The sequence below is a fragment of the Suncus etruscus genome, chromosome 6 (genome assembly GCF_024139225.1).
Source record: "Suncus etruscus isolate mSunEtr1 chromosome 6, mSunEtr1.pri.cur, whole genome shotgun sequence".
Classification (NCBI taxonomy): domain Eukaryota; kingdom Metazoa; phylum Chordata; class Mammalia; order Eulipotyphla; family Soricidae; genus Suncus; species Suncus etruscus.
This window is the reverse complement of record NC_064853.1, coordinates 31155591-31177727: the sequence shown is the minus strand read 5'-3', so window position 1 is coordinate 31177727 and position 22137 is coordinate 31155591. Positions and strand designations below refer to the sequence as shown.

General features: G+C 42.5%; 1 protein-coding gene across 1 annotated transcript in view; it reads right to left on the bottom strand.

Moving 5' to 3' along the window:
- Nucleotides 1–22137, bottom strand: part of EFCAB14 (EF-hand calcium binding domain 14) — a 48738-nt gene that overhangs the window by 4717 nt on the left and 21884 nt on the right. The window contains 6 exon segments of the mRNA XM_049774807.1: nucleotides 1053–1164; nucleotides 4734–4820; nucleotides 6580–6771; nucleotides 8017–8121; nucleotides 14372–14482; nucleotides 19433–19531. Of these exon segments, the coding sequence (XP_049630764.1) occupies nucleotides 1053–1164; nucleotides 4734–4820; nucleotides 6580–6771; nucleotides 8017–8121; nucleotides 14372–14482; nucleotides 19433–19531 (706 nt within the window).

The following is a 22137-nucleotide window of genomic DNA, read 5'->3' as shown; positions in this document are numbered from 1 at the left end:
ATGGTTCTATTCAGTCAGAAGTGATGCCTGAGCAGTTAGGAGTAAATCCTGAAGCTGCTGGGTGTGCCAAAAACTGCATGCCCCTTTTTTCCTACCCCACCACACCCCTAATTGCAGTGCAAATGAGAACAGCATTGAATAGTTGTCTTCCTGGTAGTCATGATAGAGAAATGTACCCTGGAACCAATGAAAGTTGTGAACTGGGGCCGGGCGGTGGCGCTGGAGGTAAGGTGCCTGCCTTGCCTGTGCTAGCCTAGGACGGACCGCGGTTCGATCCCCCGGCGTCCCATATGGTCCCCCAAGAAGCCAGGAGCAACTTCTGAGCGCTTAGCCAGGAGTAACCCCTGAGTGTCACAGGGTGTGGCCCAAAAACCAAAAAAAAAAAAAAAAAAAAAGAAAGTTGTGAACTACCTTATAATGAAGGGATACAATGTGAGATACACCTCTTCCCATGAAGTCTATCTCTCTCATTCAAAAGAGATTAAGTCAGGTTGTACTGCCTTTCCCCCCAAAACACATATGGGTTGGGGAGCAGAGGTTAAGTCAACATAATCCAGGACCTAGCTAAATCCTCCCTGAGCTTAAACCAGGAGGCTGATGCAAGTATCAATAGTGATGAAGTGTAGCTTATCTAAAAAAGGGCCCTTCCAACCAATAATTCCATCATTGTGTTAATGGTTTTTCAAAAGCACTAATATTTATTATTAAGTAAATTTTATGCACTTACAGAAATGAAAGATTTCTGTAAACAACATTTACATGGTTTAATGTACTCTACGACAGGAACATTTTTGACTATAATTGGATGCAGACAGCATGGAGAAGTCTATTTCCAGCTAAACATTACCCATTCTCCCCTTAATAGACTGGAGTACAAATCACGTACAAAATGGGCTTTCTCTAAATGAAAGCAAAGTGTATCAGCTTCACTTCGGTGCACTCAGGCGTCATTCACAACGTTCGATCAGTCCTGCCGGAACACCTTTCCTCACTCCTATGGTGGCATGCTGCCCAATCTGCGTGAAATATTTAGGAGCCAGCCTTGCTCTCACCTGTACTGATGGTCTCTGGAGGCCTGTTGCTCTCAGGTTTGTTTGTGAGAGCACTGATCAACTGCAGTTTTTCTTTTAGCTTGGATACCTGAGAATCGGAAATGTCTTCTTTCTGTCCAAAACAAAGATGATAAAAGGTGTAAGACCACAGTCGATTCTTGGCTATTCTCCCAGAATCTATTTAGCATGTAGCGCTTGACCCCCAGTAGGCTCCCTTATCCAGGCAATGAAGGAACGAATCAACAAACAGTAGATAGATCTTTGCACTCAGTGTTGATGAGGGCCTAGGTGGATTTGAGGGTAGACATTAAGGGAACATTATGTGATAGACATTCTGATTTTCTATAAGCATCTGGCTGATGGGGAAAGGCATGCATGTGTCAGCAGTAAAGGAAATGTAGCCTTGCTCAGGTGCCTATGTAACACACATTTCCTAAATGAGTGGGATATTGCTTTCAAGAAACCAACTATTTCATACTAATTTTCCTGAATAACTTACTTTACCTCATGAGTACATCACTTTAGGCAGAGTGTTATGCTCTTAAAAGAAACAAACAAAAAGGTGACCAAACTACAAGTATTTCCCCTGATATTCCTTCTCTGGCCCTACTGTGATAATTCAACTGGTGGCAAGAGCTGTTAGGAATATGAAAATGTGATGTAAAATCTCTAAAACTCTTACATTAAAAAACCAAAAAAGTCTTACATATATATAAAAACAAAATTTATTTACTATTGGTTTGCAATACAGAAGTACAGCTCTACACTTCCATATATGTATAAGCCTTCCATAAGTACCATCAAAGTTCAGAGCCCTCACACTACTGGGGTGATTTACCTACCAATTCCTCCCACTTCTGTCCCCTTAACTCTGGTAACCATCAGATTTTTCAGTCTACTTTTTTTTTTTTTTGGTTTTTGGGCCACACCCGGCAGTGCTCAGGGGTTACTCCTGGCTGTCTGCTCAGAAATAGCTACTGGCAGGCACAGGGGACCATATGGGACACTGGGATTCGAACCAACCACCTTTGGTCCTGGATCGGCTGCTTGCAAGGCAAACGCTGCTGTGCTATCTCTCTGGGCCCTTCAGTCTACTTTTTATATTATATTTTGTTTGTTTGTTTTGGGATCAAATCTGGCGGCACTCAGGGGTTACTCCTGGCAGGACTGGGGGAACATGTAGGATACTGGGATTCAAACCACCATCTGTCTTGGGTCAGCTGTGTGCAAGGCAAATGCATTATTGCTGTGCTATCTCTTTGGCTCCTACATTATCTTTTAAAACATCTTTTCCCTATTCCTGGCTTTATTCACAGAATGATCTAAATTTGCATAAAAATTTCATTAAATTTTGGGTGGCTGTTCTTATTATTCTTACTTTGAAAGTATTACTCCTAGCAGGCTTGGAGGACCATATGGGATGCTGGGAATTGAGCCCAGGTCTATCCCGAATTGGCCTTGTGCAAGGCAAACGCCCTACTGCTGTGCTCTCTCTCTAGTCCAGCTGTTTTTTATTCTTGGGGACAAGGGGAACACCTGGTGGTATGCAGGGAATACTGTCAGTTCTGAGCTATATTGTCACTCCTGACGATGCCTGGGAAACTGTGCAGTGCCAGGGACTGAACCCTGCATGCAAAAAATGAACTGCAGCCTGTTGAACTATTTCTCTGGCCTAACATATTAAATTAAAAAAAAGAGAGAGAGAAGTTTTGTTTATGAGGCTTGAGGGCAGTTTATTATTTCAAATTTTTGGTTGTTGGGCCGCACTGAGCCCCTGTAAAGGGCTACTCCCAGCAATGAGCTTGAGGGTCACTCCTGGTAGTACCTGGGGTGCAGTATCTATGGGAGACACTGGTTCTGTCGAAGGCCAAGCAGGCAGGACTCTGAAAAGATACTTTAAGACTTTTTAAATAGAGGCCAGAGGTCTTATGACAAACGGATAGGCCGGGAGAAAGAGAAGGAGAGACACCTGGGTTTGGGACCAGGGTAAGGTCAGATTGGGGGCCAAGTAATAGGAATAGGTAAACAAAGTAAACAATAAGCAGTCCAAAAAGATACAGCTGAAGGTCTGTCAAAATCAGTGAGAAAAGCATCGCCAGGAGTAGAAACAGTCCCATCAGATTGCTGCTTTAATTGCCTCTTCAAACTGCCACCAACTTTCCACCCCGGCCTCTCTTGGAGGGGTAAGGAGGGTTATAGCCCCAACCAGCCATTAATAGCTGGTTAAGGTCTTTTTTGTTTGGGGTGATTACTCCTGGCTATACACTCAGAAATCGCCCCTGGCATGGGGGATCATATGGGACTCCAGGGATTGAACAGAGGTCTGTCCTAGGCTAGCGCATGCAAGGCAAATGCCCTACAGCCTACAGCCTACACCTGTGCCACCACTCCGGCTCCTGAAGATCTTTCTTAAAGGGGGTGGACCCCTTTTATAGCTGGCTCTGAACGGCTGTAGGGGATAATACATAATGTAGGACAAGATGGGGGGACCATGAAATGCAGGGGATAGAACCTAGAGCATGGACACTCAATCCAATAAGCTTTCTTCAGCCCATATGAAGATAGTTTCTAAATGCTTAGTTTACTTTGAAAAGTCATGACTGTTTCAATAGAGTATTCTTTTATTCAATATGTATTTCATTCTTTCCCATCTTTTTTCTACCCGACTAGTAACTGTGTAGAAGATCATCATTCTTGGTTTATTCAGGGAGCTAGTACAGAGATATAAGTTAAGTAAAATCAAGTTCTAAACCCATATAAAACGGAGACAGGAGAAAAAAAGAACAGTTGAAAGCACTGCAATGAAAGCTGTCTGCACTATGGTTCTAGACAAGTTCATTTCCTCTGAATCTGACATAAATGCAACCGGGATGGTTTTATGGCCACTCAGTCATCTTTCTGACTTTTTCTTTAGCTTAGCTCAGGTCTTTTAGTAAACCCCTGAATCACAAAGATGCGGCAAACTTTCCTAGATTATCAGAACACAACACAGTTTTATATGTCTGGGACAAAAAGAGAGAAAGTACAAAGTAAAAGGAACTGGTTGAGATATAAATAAAATGTACTGAGGATACCATCTGAAAGGATAATATTTAGGTTATACATATATTCTTTACCATCCACACCTGCCTCATACCCAGCAGCACTGAAGATCAAAGCAGTTGGCAGCATGCAAGGCAAATGCCATAACTCCTGTATCATATCTCTGGTCCTAGTTATGTATCTCTTTTTTTAAGATTCTATGACCTTGTTGCCCTCATTAAAGTATAAGCAACTTAAAGTCTTGGCTTAAAGTCACTTCCCCAGGAAAGTCTTTCTGTTCACTGTTCATACCCTAATACCCCACAATTCTCTTGTGGGGCTCATCATTCTTATGAGTAATTAAGTAGCTGCTCAATTATGCTACTGATTTTCTGATTGACAACTTTAAACACTGTCAGAAAAGAAGCCAGGTATATCATGCTCACTGTGTTTACACCAAGTCCTACCAAAGTGCCTGGCAAAGGTGATGTGCCTAATAAATTATTTATTTGCTAATTAAAATGCTAAACCATTCATTCCTTTGTCTTAAGGTTTCAGCAAATGAGACCAAAGTGCTTCTTTTGAGGAATAGGCAGTCAGTCCATTAATGCAAAATTGCCAAGGCATCTTTTATTTTAGAGTAGTCTTCTTGTTATTTACCTTGGTGTTTTGGTTTGCTACTGTGTTTGTTCTGTTGGTCACCTGATACGAAGACTCTCTTTTCAGAAAGGCAGTTCTATTACCTAGCTAAAGAGTAAAGAAGAAAAGAGAAGATTAAAGGCGAACTTAAAACTTAAACAACTAGCACGGTGGAACAAACTGGTCCAATCCAGAACAGTTTCATCAAAAGTACCAATATGAGTCTGAGAGGGAGAGAAGTCACAGAGATGGAAGGTCAAATTGGTGATTCTATATGTTTTACTCACAAACATTAAATCTATGAAGTATAAAAGACAAGAGAACATTTGAATTTTTCCTGAGAACTTAGGCTGGTATAATATCGGAAGCCTGTAGGACAGATGGATGTGATTAATGATTTCCTCTTCTGGTACAAAATAAAATGAGGTAAGGGACCGTGTGGGAGTGTGAGGATGGTAAGTTTTCACAATCAGTTACGAAAACCTTTAAGATATTGTACATATCCAGTCACCCCAAATTCTTGGCCTCTACTTAAGTTTAGCTGAGTTCAAAAGGGCTTTTAAAAATAAGGCTCCTTTAATCCTCACAGCTTTGTAGTAAATTACACACCCCCATCAAATGGGAGGGAAGCAGGTCTTCTTACTTCTCCCTCAAAGCAAGTCCAGGCAACTTGCCAAGGCCCATGGCGGCAGAGCCAGTTCAAATACTGCTTCCTATGTACCAGAGTTCCACATCACTGGGGGCTTACTTCCAACAGTGGTGGCTACGTGAATTTAGGACACAATTTCTTTCCTGTATCTGATTTCCATCTTTTATTTGTGTCTGTATCATTGGTGTTTGGCATCTTTGAAGGTGGGACTTTTAGCTATCAAAAAAAAAAAAATAACAACACATATGAATCCCAGTACAGTGTATATGGAAAAGGTAATAGACAAAACAAACAAACAAATTCAAACCAAACCAAACCAAAAACAAAAATTATTTTATTCATGATAACCTGACATGGCAAACCACCATGTGGTGCACCAGCACCTGGGGCTTTGGTGTGGCCAACACAGCATAAAGGGAGCACTCACTGACTCTAGAACCAAAGAGCTGCTTTGACTCCAACTCCACTTTCCTGGCTTTAGAGGGAAAAGGTTCCCCTAATGAGTAGGAGGACAGTGACTATAAAAACCAAGTTTAGGCTTAAGAAAAGGGCAACCGGAGCCTGAGAGATAGCATGGAGGTAAGGCGTTTGCCTTTCATGCAGAAGGTCATTGGTTCGAATCCCAGTGTCCCATATGGTCCCCCGTGCCTGCCAGGAGCAATTTCTGAGCATGGAGCCCTGAGCACAGCCAGGTGTGACCCAAAAACCAAAAAAAAAAAAAAAAAAAAAGAAGAAGAAGAAAGGGCAACCAGTTCCTCAGTTATTGTTACTGTCACTGATTCTAGCCCTGACAACTTTAATAATAAAAAGATCAGAGGGCTGAGAACAGAGTTACAGTGTGGAGCATACACATCAGGACCTTGGCAGTGTAGGGTGACAAAAAGATCTCACTTGGAAATACGTGCCACAGCTTTTCTACCAGATGGGTCCCTGGAAACATAGTAAGATGCCTGTCATAACATGACAACTACTGAGACCAGGCTTGGCAAGTGAATGAATGTCTTTCCACCTCCCTTTCCAAATCAGGAAACAGTGCTCTGTGCCACACACTTCATAGAGCTAGCATAAGGATTAAAGGAAACAAGGATTAAGAAAAACACAAATGTATAGCCTCTGAAGTATGAAAGACTGTCTAAAGACTGTGGAATGAATGTCATCCATGCAGAGACAAAACACACCGTAGCACAGAACATTCACAAAAGATCTGAAAAGGCTTACCAGGCTGAAAGACAGGTTTGCTTGCCTTTCTACCTTGCTCATAGCAACTAAATCTTTTTCGACCAAGTTGACTCTCTGCGAAAGATTACTGACTGTCTCATTTGTCACCTTGAGTTTAAGATCATTCTGTCTCTGGTACTCCACTAGGGTACTGTTTACCTCCTCTAAAGAGTTGTGAAGGAACAGGATGCCCTGGAGTGGAAATAAATCATGTTATGGAATCCAGCTACAGACATATTCTAGACCAGCAGGCCAACAGCACTGAACCACCATCATGCATCAGGCTACTGAAGAAAACTCCTTTTCCAGACTTCCATCATTGATGGCTTGTCTGCCTTGTTAGTCGCTCCTCTAGTCCCCCTCTGGCCCACTGCTTACAGTTAACTCCCTCCGGAACTGTTTGGCCAAAACTGGACAGGAGGGGGAAAGAATGACGAGAACTATCTACATGATTCACTTTCTGGTCCCAGAAAGCTGAGAGCCTGGGAATTGATTTCCCATGTTTATCTCACCTGCTGGCAGAAAAGCTTACTAGGTTATTAACTGAAATGCCCATTAACCTAATTTGTCAGAACAAAACTACCTTAGGAACAATACCAATTACTGAATTGGCTCATGTAACAAAACCATAACAAGTGGTGCATTATTTAGTACAAGATTCAATTATTTTTATTGACATTCTCTAGTACTAATTGCTACTTAAAAAGGAATGATGACTATAGGTTTTAAAGGGCATTACGGTCAGGACAGGAATTTTTCTCAGTGAAGATTTTCTTTATTCTCTTTAATGTGATTCTAAACTCAATATCCTTGTTCCTCCTCTTGTCTTTAGAAAATTCTCATTTGTCAAGGATGCTTTGTAAAGTTCTTAGTGTTTATGTGGTTCAAAACAGCAATCGCTCTGAATCAATCTGCTATTCATCCATCTTTAACTTGCTCAGATTACTGTTTTTCACAGTTTCAAGACAATCAGGCTATACTATGTATTTTCAAGGAGTGAAAAGGAATTTACTTCACTGACTGACATTCAGGGAAAAAAAAGGCAGCATGCTAAAGAGCTGATAGAAAGTATTTGGGTGGTCAGGGCTACAGTAGAGTGGGCAGGACATTTGCCTTACACATAGCTGACACTGGTTTGATACCTAGCACCATTTGGTGCCATATGGTCCCCTGAGTCCACCAGGAGTAATTCTGAGTGCAGAACCCAAGTCAAACCCATGCACTGGTGTGACCTCCAAGCAAAACAACAACACAGAGAGAGAAAGAAAGATAAGCATTTGGATCCTTAAGATAAAACACACATCCCTCCCTACCCAGGCAGGCAGGCAAATAAAAGCATGACACACATGCCCAGGTACCACAACATTTGAGTCCAAAATGACTCCTCTGTAGCAGAGTCCAATGTGTTTTAGGGGGTTAAGCAGAGACAAAAAGTACCTGCTTCACGTTATCATTGTGGACTTTATTGCCAAGTCCTAATGTTGCTGAAGGTGATGGAAATGTCTGGTTGCTTCCACTGGTCTCCATCAAGAAGTGATGGTTCTGGTAACAGGAATGCAAGTAGGAACAGGTAATAGTTACTAAGCCTACTTGGCTATCTGGATGGTCCCAGAACAGCCCATCCTTTCACAGAACAACCACAGATTAATCTGTGGATAGTATTTTCCAGAAACCTTAAGTGTCACCACTCTTGTGCTAGGGCACCAGGTGCTTTTGGGGATGTCCGTCTTCTGCTTGTTTTTTTTTTTTTTTTTTTTTTTTTTTTGGGTGGGGGGCACACCTGGCAGTGCTCATGGGTTACTCTTGACACTGTGCTCAGGAAACCACTCTTGGCAGGTTCAGGGAACCACATGGGATGCCAGGGATCAAACCTGGGTTGGCCACATGCAAGGCAAGTACCTTACATTTTGCTATCGTTCAGGCCCTAGGGAATTCCCATCTTGAAGCAGGGCTGGACCAGTAGCACCCAGACTACCCCAGGAACTGAGATCTTCCCAGTCTGCTTCTCAGCCTCTGAAGGAAACAAACTCCTAAGACCTCATCCTCTTCCTCACTGACTGTACTCACACATAGATTCTCCAATCACTTATTACATTTATGGGGTCAACTCATTCTAAAAACGACTAATGCTATGACTTTCCCAGGTTCAGAGAATTTTGGACATTCAAAGAGCAGCAGCTATGGGACTATTAGCTTAGTGCACTGAGCACAACAAAGAAACATATACATGATTTATTTTCAAACTTTAACACATGCCAAGATCTATGTTTGAGGGTTATTCTTCTTTTCCGATCTACTGTTCTTTGTACAGAGGAAAGTCACTGCATATGCATATACCTTTCCCTTTGGGGGGGCGGTTATGGAGCACACCCAGCAGTGCACTGTAACTGCCTCAGTATGGAGGTTGGGTAGGCCATATAGTGCTGGGGACTAAATGCAGGCTCCTGCATGGTAGCCTTCTGAGCTATACGTTACATTTTTCCCCCCCTGTTAATGGAAAACTTTAATCTTTCAGAGCCTATACAATGACTTCTTGGTATAGAGTGTTCCAGCAAGGGCCAGAGAGGGTAGGGTACTTGCCTTCCATGATGGCACCTGGGTCTGATCCCCGGCATCATGTGTCCCCTGAGCACTACAGGATTAATTCCTGAGTGAGAGCCAGAAGGAAATACCTGAGCATTCCAGGCCCAAAAACCAAAATTATTTTTTAAATAAAAAATAAAGTATCCCGGGGCCGGGTAGGTGGCGCTGGAGGTAAGGTGTCTGCCTTGCAAGCGCTAGCCAAGGAAGGACCGCGGTTCGATCCCCCGGCGTCCCATATGGTCCCCCCAAGCCAGGGGCGATTTCTGAGCACATAGCCAGGAGTAACCCCTGAGCGTCAAACGGGTGTGGCCCAAAAACCAAAAAAAAAAAAAAAAAAAAAAAAAAAAAAAAGTATCCCATGGAAATGGCCCTGATTTACTGTAAATCTGAAATTCAACTATTAAGGACTTCTTAGATCACAATGGTTTCAATAAAATAAAATAAAGTATTCAATGGGCCCAAGCGATAGCACAGCAGGTAGGGCGTTTGCCTTGCATGCAGCCGACCGGTGTTTGATCCCTGGCATCCACTATGGTCCAAGCCTGCCAGGATTGATTTCTGAGTGCAGAGCCTGGACTAATCCCCAAGTGGCAGCGGGAACAACCCAAAACAACAACAACAAAAATTTTAAAAAATGTTCCAGCAGGAGGATTACTATTGTTAGGCACAGAAATCTAAAAGAAGATTTGTGAGGCTGGAGAAAAGCTCAAAGGGCTGGAGCACGTGCTCTATACATGGAAGCCTGGGTTCAACCCCTGACACTGCATGGTACCTTAAGCATTACTGAGAGTAACATCCAGCAACATCTCAGGAGCATGCTGGTGTGGCTTAAAAATCAAAACCAATATAAAAGCCAATGTGGAACTATGGTGGGGCTTTATGGATAGTGCAGGCTTTGTAGCAACGAGGCCCTGAGTTAAGCCCTGACACAACAAAATAAACAATAAGGTAGACTGAATTATAAAAGAATGCAACTAGTAAAAGTTGTTTTCCCTGAAATCTAAAACCCTAATTTATTATTCATACTCTTATAATAAGTAAACTAATAAAAAATAAACAAAAAATAACAACAATAAGAGAAAAGCAAGACGCAGGGGAAATGCCTATGGTTGCATCAAGCATGGATCTTCAAAACATTTGATTACCTTGAGAAAATGCTTAAGATATTTAAATAATAGGTGCCGGAGAGATCATATAGAGTTAAGGCGTTTGCCTTGCATGCAGAAGGACAGTGGTTCGAATCCCGGCAACCCATATGGTCCCCTGAGCCTGCCAGGAGCGATTTCTGAGCCTAGAGCCAGGAGTAACCCCTGAGCGCTGCTGGGTGTGACCCAACCCCCCCCCCAAAAAAAAGATATTTAAATAATAATGCTATAGATGATAAAAGAGAGGGTTAGAAAGGTCTTTATCATTATGGATCACATAGTTATTCAGCAGCAGATTTGGAACTATAACCCAAGGAGTATGGATAAAAAGGCCAGCCAGTGCTCTGTCCTCTGAATCTGTCCCATTAAGTAACAGTGGAGAGTTCAGGTGCTAAGGAAAATGAAAATCCCTTTATACTAGAGCTTGAAGATAGTCCAGTTTTCCTTGGCATAAACTGCCCAGTTTATAAAGGAAATACCTAATTCTGAAAAGAACATGTGGATCAGAAATGAGTGGAGAAGTTAGGAAGCTTTTACGTACCTTAAACAGTCCTGAGTTTTTGTTTATTTTGGGGCCACACTCAGCAGAGCTCAGAGGTTACTCCTGGTAGGGCATATGGGATGCCAGGGATAAAACCCAGGTTGGTTGCATGCAAGTCAAATGCCTGACAAGCTGTAAATAATCCTGATTTTATGTTATATGTCATCTCCCTAGCAAGAGAGCAAGGGCTGTGCTCTCCTATCTTACCCTTCATGATTCCTTCATGAATCTGAGGAACCTCTGGGTAACTAGTTAGTGTCTGAATGACTACAGAAAACTTAGAGCTGGGAGCAATTTTGAGCACAGCAGGGGTCTATTTCTGTCTCTGCTACCATGTACACATAAAAAATAATTTCCCCAACTGGGGCTGGCTGATAACAATTGATTATCTCTTGCGTACCCATGGCTGATTGAGGTGATAGAGCAGTGAAAGTGCCCTGTTCCACATGGAGACGGCTGAGGTCAAACATGGCTATGTTTAACTGGAAGCTTTCCCAGAGCTGGAACATATAAGATAATCTTTCAGCAGCTAAAGCTGTACTTCTCAATTCCAATAGAAGAAGGGAACAAGTTTAAATGGAGTCACAGTTGGGAAGAGGTTGAGAAATACAGCTTTAGCTGCTGAAAGATCAGGGGATACTCCTGGCTCTCCACTCAAATTGCTACTGGCAGGCTTGGGGGAACATATGGGAATGCCAGGAACTGAATCACTGTATGCCCTGTGTTGGCCAAATGCAAGGTAAACGCCCTGCCATTGTGCTATTGCTCTGGTCCCCATTTGTTCCCTTCTTGTGGGACCCCCACATTCCTGTACTATCCCCTATTCTCAAGCCATGGCTCTCCCCCCCTTTTTTTTGGGGGGGGGTCATACCCAGCGGTGCTCAGAAGTTACTCCTGGCAGGCTCAGGGGACCATATGGGATGCTGGGATTCGAACCAGGGTCCATCCTGTGTTGGCCATGTGCAAGGTATTATATACTGCTGTGCTATTGCTCCAGCCCCCATGGCTCCCTTTTTACATGATTTTCCTTGTGGCTTCCTTGGAATATATTGGGGCCCCAAAAATTGACTTTATGGTTGAGAAACACTGTCCTAGAGCAAGGCTTCTTAATCTTTTCCCACTTATGATGCCTTTTTGCCACAGAAACTTTGCCACAGATACGCCAAGTACATAGGTATATAAAAATAGGTATACAAGTCTAACATGTACTGGTAATAAATCAGAGAAATTAAATTTTTTTTTTTTGGGTTACACTCAGCGGTGCACAGGGTTTAGTCCTGGCTCTATGCTCAGAAATCGCTCCTGTCAGGCACTGGGGACCATATGGGATGCTGAGATTCGAACCACCATCTATCCTGGGTCAGCTGTGTGCAAGGCAAATGCCCTACCACTGTGCTATCTCTACAGGCCTCAGAGAAATTAATTTTTAAACAAATTTCTTTTTTTTTTTTTTTGGTTTTTGGGTCATACCCGGCTGCACTCAGGGGTTACTCCTGGCTGTCTGCTCAGAAATAGCTCCTGGCAGGCACGGGGGACCATATGGGACACCGGGATTTGAACCAACCACCTTTGGTCCTGGATCGGCTGCTTGCAAGGCAAACACCTCTGTGCTATCTCTCCGGGCCCAATTTTTAAACAAATTTCTTAAAAAGTCGAAGGACAGGGGCCGGAGAGATAGTACAGCGGTAGGGTGTTTGCCTTGCACACAGCCAATCCAGGAAGAATGGTGGTTCGAATCCTGACATCCCATATGGTCCCCCGTGCCTGCCAGAAGCAATTTCTGAGCACAGAGCCAGGAGTAACTTCTGAGTGCCACTGGGTGTGACCCCCAAACAAAACAAAACAAACCCCCCCCAAAAGTAGGATAGTGGGTAGGGTGCATGCAACTAAGTTGGGTTCAATCTCCAGCACCCCATGTGGTCCCTGAATCTTCCAGGAGTGAATACTACTAATTGTGACTCCAAAACAAAATAAAACAAAAAAAAAGTTAAAGTTATGTGAGCTGGAGCCAGAGTGGTAGTACAATGGTGGGTAGGGTGCTTGCCTTGCATCTCATATGGTTCACAGGGCAACACCAGGAGTGATCCCTGACTGTAGAGCCAGAAGTAACCCTTGAGCATCACTAGATGTAGCCCCAAAACAAAAACAAACAAGTTATGAGATCTACATGAGGAGGTTCTGTAGCTAGCTTCTGAAAGTGTTTCCCAGCAGATGCAGCTGTAGTTCTTAGGTGCAAGTGGGAGGGAACATGCTTTTTTTTTGTTTGTTTGTTTTTGGGCCACACCCGGCGGTGCTCAGGGGTTACTCCTGGCTGTCTGCTCAGAAATAGCTCCTGGCAGGCACGGAGGACCATATGGGACACCGGGATTCGAACCAACCACCTTTGGTTGCAAGGCAAACACTGCTGTGCTATCTCTCCGGGCCCTGGAACATGCTTTCTGTTCTGTTCCTCCCCTACCCCTTAAAGATGATAGATTCCAGGGGGAGCATAAATAAATTTTTGTGGGGAGGGGTCCAAGAGGGACAGTAGGAATAGTAAGTGTGGGAACCTCTGCTTTAGTTCCTTTTTATTTGTCTTCTCATCATTTTGGAGTCTAGGCACCTTGTTCAAATTCCTCATTCACAGAATAGTAAGACCCAATAGCTTGCTGATTTATGCCACTATGTTTTGGAATGATTAGTTATGCAGCAATAAACACTTCCCTATCCTTCTCTTAATTTCCCTTTTATCTAAATAATTAGAACTCCTCTGGCACATTTTCTGGAGGGAGAGTCTCCCAAGAAGTGCTCAGTGTTCTCCTGGCAATTCTCAGTAAGTAGATGATTCAGTGCTTGGGCTTTGTGGTGTTGGGGGCCACCAGGGCAACTCAGCAGTACTCGGGAGCCTCCAGAGCTACACTGAACAAAGCTGCAGGGTTCTGCGGTGCCAGGGACTGAATTTAGATCCTTGCACATACAAAGCAGGACCGTGACTACTAAATAATCTCTATGGCTCCTCTAGCATATATTCAAAGACTTCTATCCATTTTGGTTGCTCAAGTTATAGGTTATAGAAATATCAATAAACATTGTTTTTTATGTTTCTCTTTTAATTTTTGTGTGTGTCTTTGGGCTATAATCTGCAATGCTCAGGGGGACCATATGGTGCTAGGGACAGAACTGCAGTTGACCATGTTCAAGGCAACCATCTTTTTTTTGGTGGGGGGGGGGGGGGTCACACTCAGTAGTGCTCAGGGGTTACTCCCAACTCTGCCTTCAGAAATCGCCCCTGGCAGGCTCAGGGGATCATATGGGATGCTGGGATTCAAACCACCGTCCTTCTGCATGCAAGGCAAATGGCCTACCCTATGCTACTTCTCTGGCCCCAAGGCAACCATACTATCTCTCTCTGGCCTGCTTTTCACATCTTGCTAAAAAGGCGCAATAATAGCATCTAACTAGCTAAACGGCAAGTTGGCATCATGACTACTAAACAGAAATGGTGGTAAGAGTAAGCTTTCTTGAGCAATTGTAATTTCCTTACCATATCACTCTGCAGTACCTCGATGGTTTTCTTGTGTTCATCTACAGTTTTCTGTATTGTCTCCACAGCAAGATGGACACTGTTTAAAGTACTGCCAATGGAAGCTACACTCTGAACAGAAACAGAAAGTAGTCAGTACTTATTTTTCAGTGTCTAAACCATTTTAATAGCTTTATTAAGATATATGGGACATAGAGTTAGCTGTACCTCTTCAAAATGTGTAGCTCAACAAATTTTGACTCAGACACACTGTGAAACCATTACCATAATGAAGATAACGAATGACAATACCACCCAAACTTCCTCATGTTCTTTTGTAAGTCTTCCTTCCCTGTTCCTAGGCAACTGCTGATCCACTTTTCTTTCTATATACTTCATTCCCTAGAATTTTTATATAAATAGAATCAGTGAATCTATGCATTTTGTTGGTGGTGTGTAAGGGGAATGGCTTCTTTCGCTCTGCATTTATTGTATTTATTTTGAGATTTGTTCCATGTATTAGCTATACAACATATGGTTGAGCAACATCCCATTGTTCAGGCATATCACAGCATAGTTCTATGCACCTGATGGGCATTCAAGCTGTTTTTAGTGTTTGAGTATTAAATACAAAGTTGTAACAGCATTTTTGTGCAAGTCTTTATGTTCTCATCTTCACAATACCTAGGAGGTCAATAGCCGATCCCATGATTAATCTTTCTTTCTTTTTTTGGTTTTTATATTTTGGGTCACACCCGGCAGTGCTCAAGGGTAACTCCTGGCTCTACACTCAGAAATCGCTCTTGGCAGGCTCGAGGGACCATATGGGATGCCGGGATTTGAACCACCATCCTTCTGCATCTAAGGCAAATGCCTTACCGCTGTGCTATCTCTCCGGCCCCCTATCTTTCTTAAAAACTGTCAAACTATAAGCATTTTAAATTCTCACAGCAGTGTATAAAAGTGGAGAGTCCGATTTCTCCAAGTTCTAATTAATGAATATCAAGTTTTTTCAATTTAAGCCTTTCTAGTGGCCATGTAATGATATGTTATTAAAGTTTTACTTTATATTCAGCACTGACTTACTACCACAAAGTGTTTTTAACTTATTTTCAAACTATGAATTACCTATATCATATATTTCTACAATTAATAGGAAATTTACAGAAAATAAGCAATGCTCCCAATTTAAAGGAATTTCTTTGAGGAAAACCAAACAAAGAAGAAACCAGTTCAGTTATCCAGACCCACAGAGGAGTGTCTCTCACAGCTTGCTAAACAGGCAGGCAGACTGCCAGAGCTACCACTGTAGACAAATGTAGCAGCAAATGGTAATATTTTAGTGGAAATTTTTGGCTTTGGGAAATCCAACAATGCAGAGAAAAGGGGAAATTTTACTTGGTAGAATTTGTTCCCTTACTTTTGAACCCTTTTGAGTCAGCAAATACTACAGAGTTAAATATAGGTAGTAGCTTATTTTTTTTGCTTTCATTGGGTCAAAAGGGCCCCAAAGTCTGAAAAAAAAAAAAAAGTTTACTTTGGGTTACTAGATCATATCTGGGGGCTATTCTTGAACATATGATGTTTGAGAATGGAACTAAGGTCATTTGCAGGTGAGGCAAGTGAGATTATTACTCCTGTATAATCTTTCAGGCCCAAGAAAATCTTAAGGACTTTTTCTTATAGGGATGTAATTCCCAAACCACTCTCTCATAGAAAGGTTCATTGTGGAGCGGGAGAGATAGCTGAAAAGGCCAAGTACATGCTTTGGCACTACAGGGAGCAACCACCTCCCCAAAGATGGAGCTGGGAGCAGCCCTGAGCACTGGCTGGTGTGGGTTCCCTCTCCCACAAAGGCCTATCCTAAGGAAACAGCCATAGGTGTTCATTATCTATGAAGAGATACTGTCAGGGCCAGAGAGATAATACAGCAAGGTGCTTGCTTTTGCATGTGGTGAATCCAGGTTTAATTCCAGCACCACATACAATTTCTCAAACTCTTAAGAGTAATTCCTGAGTACAGAGTCAGCAGTAAGCACTGGGCTGCAAAACCAAAAACAAAGAAAGAAAAAAAAAGAGATAGTGTCAATATTATAGTTACATTAGTATGCATTTAATCAAGGGCATTTTTATTCTATTATAACCAGAATCCAAGAGAACAAGAAATAACATTTCCACCATTCCCACTGAAGTTAGGAACTTAAGATGATTTGTTATTTCAAACTACAATAAAAGCAGGGCCTGACATTACAAAGACACATATTTGCAGAGACACACACTGGGCAGAAGTGGATACACTGAGATATTATCTAAGCAAACTGTTGTTACAGAAACTGCTGCAGGCATTCAAAGAAACCTAGTGTTCAAGAAACCTCACTGGCTGGAATGTTTGAGCCTATTGGGATGCAAGAAGATAGTAAGCTCTTGTTTGTTTCAAGGAAGCAGCTGACAAGAGGCATGTGAACTTTTAGAGTGAAACCCTGAAACTAGCATTTTCACCAACAGCAAAGTGCCTGGTACATACTGGAAGATTCTCCATAATGTTTTATCCACAATGTTTTATACACCCCAGCCCCCCCTTTTATTTGGCCACTCTGGGAGTGCGAGAGGGATTATGTAGTGCAGGGGACTGAACTTGGGCTCTCCACAGGCAAAGTCAGCACTTAGCCTGTTGAGCTCTCAAAAGCTCTCTACAACACAATATCTTTTCTCATGAAAAAATAACCATTGGCTTCTGAACTAAGGGCCATGGAAGCTTATTCCCCACCCCACTTGACTCTAGGGAACAAAAGCAAATGATTTACCAAAATTATCTCATTTTTTTTGTTTAGGGTTTAGATATTTCTCATTCCTTTGTGAAAATAAGTTACATTTGTACAGCCTGACATACACAATCAAATCAAGCTTATATCAGTCTACTTTTTTCTGGTCTTTGGGCCACACCCAGTGGTGCTCAGGAATTACTCTTGACAGTGCTTGGGAGGCTATATAGGATACCAGGGGATAGATACCAGGGAGGACTGCATGCAAGGTAAATAAATGCCCTATCTGTTTTACTATTGCTCTAGCCCAGTCTACTTTTTTTTGTTTTGTTTTTTGGGCCACACCCAGCAGTGCTCAGGGGCTACTCCTGGCTCTTAGCTCAGAAATCACCCCCGGCAGGTTGGGGGACCATATGGGATGCTGGGATTTGAACCGCTGTCTTTCTGCATGAAGGCAAATGCCCTACTGCTGTGCTATTTCCCCAGCCCCCAAACAGTCTACTTTTAAAAGTCAGAGATCCTACATTGCACCATTTTGTGTTACCTTGCCTAGAATCCCTTCATCCACTTCCTGCAGTATTAGGAGACACAATACTGCTTGGTTTTATGCATGCACCATTTCCCCCTCTTGGTGAGCAACCCCTGCCAGTAGTGCACAACACTTTCTCCTGGCTTTGAGCTCAGAAATCACTTCTGGCAAGGCTCAGGAGATCATCTGGGGTGCTAGGGATTGAACCTGAGTCAACCTTATATAAGACAAGCGCCATATCTGCTGTACTACCTCTCTGACCCCAAAGTAGACACTCTTCTTCCTTCCTCCCCCTCTCCAGTTTCCTTACTCAGCTTGCAAAACCTGAGTATTAATCATTTGACTAATCACTGTCTTGCTCTAGGCCCAAATCCCAAAGATCAAGTAAACAGAAATCTCAAATCACTGTTTGTGTAGGTCCTAGAGTCCAGAATATAAATCTAAAAATAAAGTACTTAGGGGATAAAATATCAAACTATTTTCCAAAGTGAATCATACCAATTTATACTCTTCTTAGAGGGATTTAAAAGTCTCTCTCCCCCCATCCCTCTCATGGTGGAGTCACACCTGGCAATGCTCAGGGTTTACACTCAGGAATTACTCCTAGTGATGCTCAGGGAATCTTATGGAGTACAGATGGAAACCAGATTGACATTGTGCAGGCACATGCCCTACCCTCTGTATTATCTTTAACCTTAGTTGGTTGTAAGCAAAGTAAGCATATATCTCTCTGGTCCCCCGTACAATCTTTTTTTAAATTGGGACATACTCAGTGGTATGTAGGGTTTGCTTGTAGCTCTGTGCTGAGGGATCACTACTGGCAGTGCTCAGGGGACCTAATATAGTAATGGAGAATGGACCAGAATTGGTTGAAAGCAAGATAAGCACCATAACTCCTGTATTATCTTCCTGGTTCTAAATCTCTTCTTATGTACAATTTTCTTCAACAAAGGCCCTTTGGATGATGAATTGGAAAGGCAAGTGATGAATAGCAAACATACATTTAGAGTCCAGTCAGAACAGGAATTTTAAATGCCAACTACATTAAAAGCCTAACTAACCAGACTAATACAGATGGTCTGAGTTTTCTTTTTTCTCTCTCCTTTTTTTTTTTTTTTGGCCACACCCATTTGATGCTCAGGGGTTATTCCTGACTAAGCACCCAGAAATTGCCCCTGGCTTGGAGGGACCATATGGGACACCTGGGGATCGAACCACGGTCCTTCCTTGGCTAGTGCTTGCAAGGCAGACACCTTACCTCTAGCGCCACCTCTCCGGCCCCTTCTTTTAACTTTTATTGATTAATTGATTGATTGGTTGGTTGGTTGGTTGGTTTCTGGGCCACACCGAGCAGTGCTCAGGAGATACTTCTGGCTCTGCACTCAGAAATTGTACCTGGCAGGCCCATATGGGATGCTGGGAATCAAAGTGGGTCCCTCCCAGATTGGCCGCATACAAGGCAAATGCCCTACCGCTGTGCTATCTCGATGGCCATGGTCTGAGCTTTCTTGAACAACAGTTTTCATTCAGTGGTCCATGGATTGGTGCTAGTCTGCAAAAACGTCTGCCTAGATCACTGAGCTGGCTACAATTAGTTTTTTGAAGACTTATGTTTGAATACCACTGCTTTATAGAATATAGTATCTACTCTCTATTAGCGTAGTTTATTTCAACTCCTCTCTATACCAGAGAGTAGTTTATTTCAAATATCAGGTTTCCAAAGAAAACTTGTAAGAATCTAGAATCACAAGAGCAGGTTATTCTCAGTGCTTAGACATGGATAGCACTTACCTTCTGAAGTCCCTCTACAGTGGTAGGCAAGTTAATTAAATCTGAAGCAGACTTGACATTAGCTTTGAGGTGGTTTACCAAAGAAGTCAACAGAGACACCTGAAAGGGAAAAATAATGAAAATGGAATTTGTAGTGTTCTTCCTTCACAAACTATACGCTTAATGGTATCAGCTGATTGGATAGTATGCATTTCTGTGATTCAGACATTATACACTCTGTCAGCTCACAGGAACAGAGGAACCTCAGATAGACCCAAGCACTGGGAGGTAGAAACCATAACTCTCTTCTTTCCTTGCTGAATTGAAACATTAGTGCCAAAAAGAGAAAGGCAGGTATTATTCTCAACCCTACTTTAGGCAGCTTCCAGATCCAAAACTCTTAAATCACTCAAAAAATGCACTGATTACCACACAATCTTTCAACAATTGGACAGGAGGAAAGTTAATGATCAAAGACCCCTGAAAGATTTCATTTTGATAAAAAATAACATCTTATTTGCTGAACTTTTGTTCCTGCCCAATGTGGGAACATATATCATAAAGTAAATGCCCATCATCACAAAATAGAGTCTACAGAACTGTATCTGGAAAACTTGAACAGCACTTTCAACTACTTGGGGATTTAGTTTAGGTTTAACAATGTGATTAATATTTCAAACTCAATAGCTCAACCAAAGCACTACTTTGTACCCTGAAGGGGCTCAATAAAATACCTACTGACTAGCTGGCTGATGCAATGAATGTATTAAAATAGGAACTGGATCAAAATAAAAATCTCTTTCCTCTTTTGCTATTTAGGGATAGAATTCTAAATAGCTGAACTTTTCTCTAGAACAGAGACTGGGGAAACTTGAGTGATCCTAAATTTCAAGTTACAGGGAATATATTCTAGTAACTTTGTATGTGGCTCTAACATTTCCTATTAGCTCAAAACCAAGCTTTCCAGTCCAAACTCGTAAGATAAGGATACAGATCATCAATAAAATTATATTTAGATATGGGACCGGAGAGATAGCATGGAGGTAGGGCATTTGCCTTGCATGCAGAGGATGGTGATTCGAATCTCGGCATCCCATATAACCCCCCCAACCCGATCCTGCCAGGAGCGATTTCTGAGCGCAAAGCCAGGAGTAACCCCTGAGTGCCACCGGGGTTACAAATACAAACAACAAAAAAATTATATTTAGGTGGCGCCACAGAGTAATCACTAAAGTTTCTGGGTCCATATTATATGGCTGACACTGTGGCAGGCACTAGATGGACTTAAGATTAGGTATAACTCAACCTCTTTCAACAGACATTTGGCAGCTTTCTTGGGCACTGGGAACTGCACTATGGAGACAATGGCAAACAAAGCACAAGTTGTATGCTCATGGATTCAAATTCTAACAGAAGGTAACAGGAAACCAATTCAGATAATGTTTCATGCATAGGATTTAAATAGAACTCCCCAAGCCAGATGTAAAGAAGGCAGGCCAATAAGACACTAATGTTCCTTCCGTTATTTCCTTTTAGGAGGGACATATATGTTTAGGTGTTTAAGGTGAAATCTTTTCATTCATCCACGACTGGAGTATCAAGAGAAACCTATTACTTGTTAATTAATTAAACCCTGACATACTTCTCTGGTGAGGCAATAAATAGGGATTAAAGTGCTTGCCTTCTAAGTGGCTGAACTGAGTTTTGTTTCTGTACTGCATATAGTCAGTCCCCTGGGTACTGCCAAAGAGTTATCCCTGAACCAAAAGCCAAGAATAAGCTCTGTGCTCCACCAGATGTGGTCCTAATATCTGTCCCCATCATCCCTCCACCCAAGAAAAGAGACTATTTAGGGCCAGAGATAGTACAGCATGTAAGGCACGTGCCTTGCATGTGGCTAACCTGGGTTAGATCCCTAGTATCCCATATGGTCCCCAAAACTCCTCTAGGAATAATTCCTGACTGCAGAGCCAGGAGTAACCCTTTAAACACTAGCAGGTGTGACCTCAAAACAAAATGAACAAGACTATTCACTACTATACACACAGGCAAAAGAAAAACACAAATTTGGAGGGCTGACTGATTTCCTTGGCTCACCCTATTATCTATGCCCTCCACGAGGCTTCCCAAGATACTCCCCTCAATCATACAGCTCCAGGACCGGACTCCTTCCCCAGGTACACTTTACTTCATATGCTGAAATGGCTTAAGACCCATTTAATGGGGGCCAGGAAGGTGGCGCTGGAGATAAGGTGTCTGCCTTGTAAGCGCTACCAAGGAACGGACCGCGGTTCGATCCCCCGGCGACCCATATGGTCCCCCCAAGCCAGGGGCGATTTCTGAGCACATAGCCAGGAGTAACCCCTGAGCGTCAAACGGGTGTGGCCCAAAAACCAAAAAAAAAAAAAAAAGACCCATTTAATGGCCAAGAATATGGTTATTCCAAATGTCTTACCAATTTGTGTGATTAACTTCTGGCATCTATTGTAATCAAATGTTTCAAGAAGGGTAATGCCAGGGCCCACAAAGAGGCACATATCCTAAAAGAGGAGCAGCTAAAAGCCAAAGCAATAAGGTAATGTTCTATACCTCTTTTCCCAACACCCAAACTCTCTAGGCCCAGGATGTATTAGTTGTCTTATTTAAATTGTATTTTCTTTTTCTTTTGGTTTTTGGATCATACCCGGCAGTGCTCAGGGGTTACTCCTGGCTGTACGTCCAGAAAT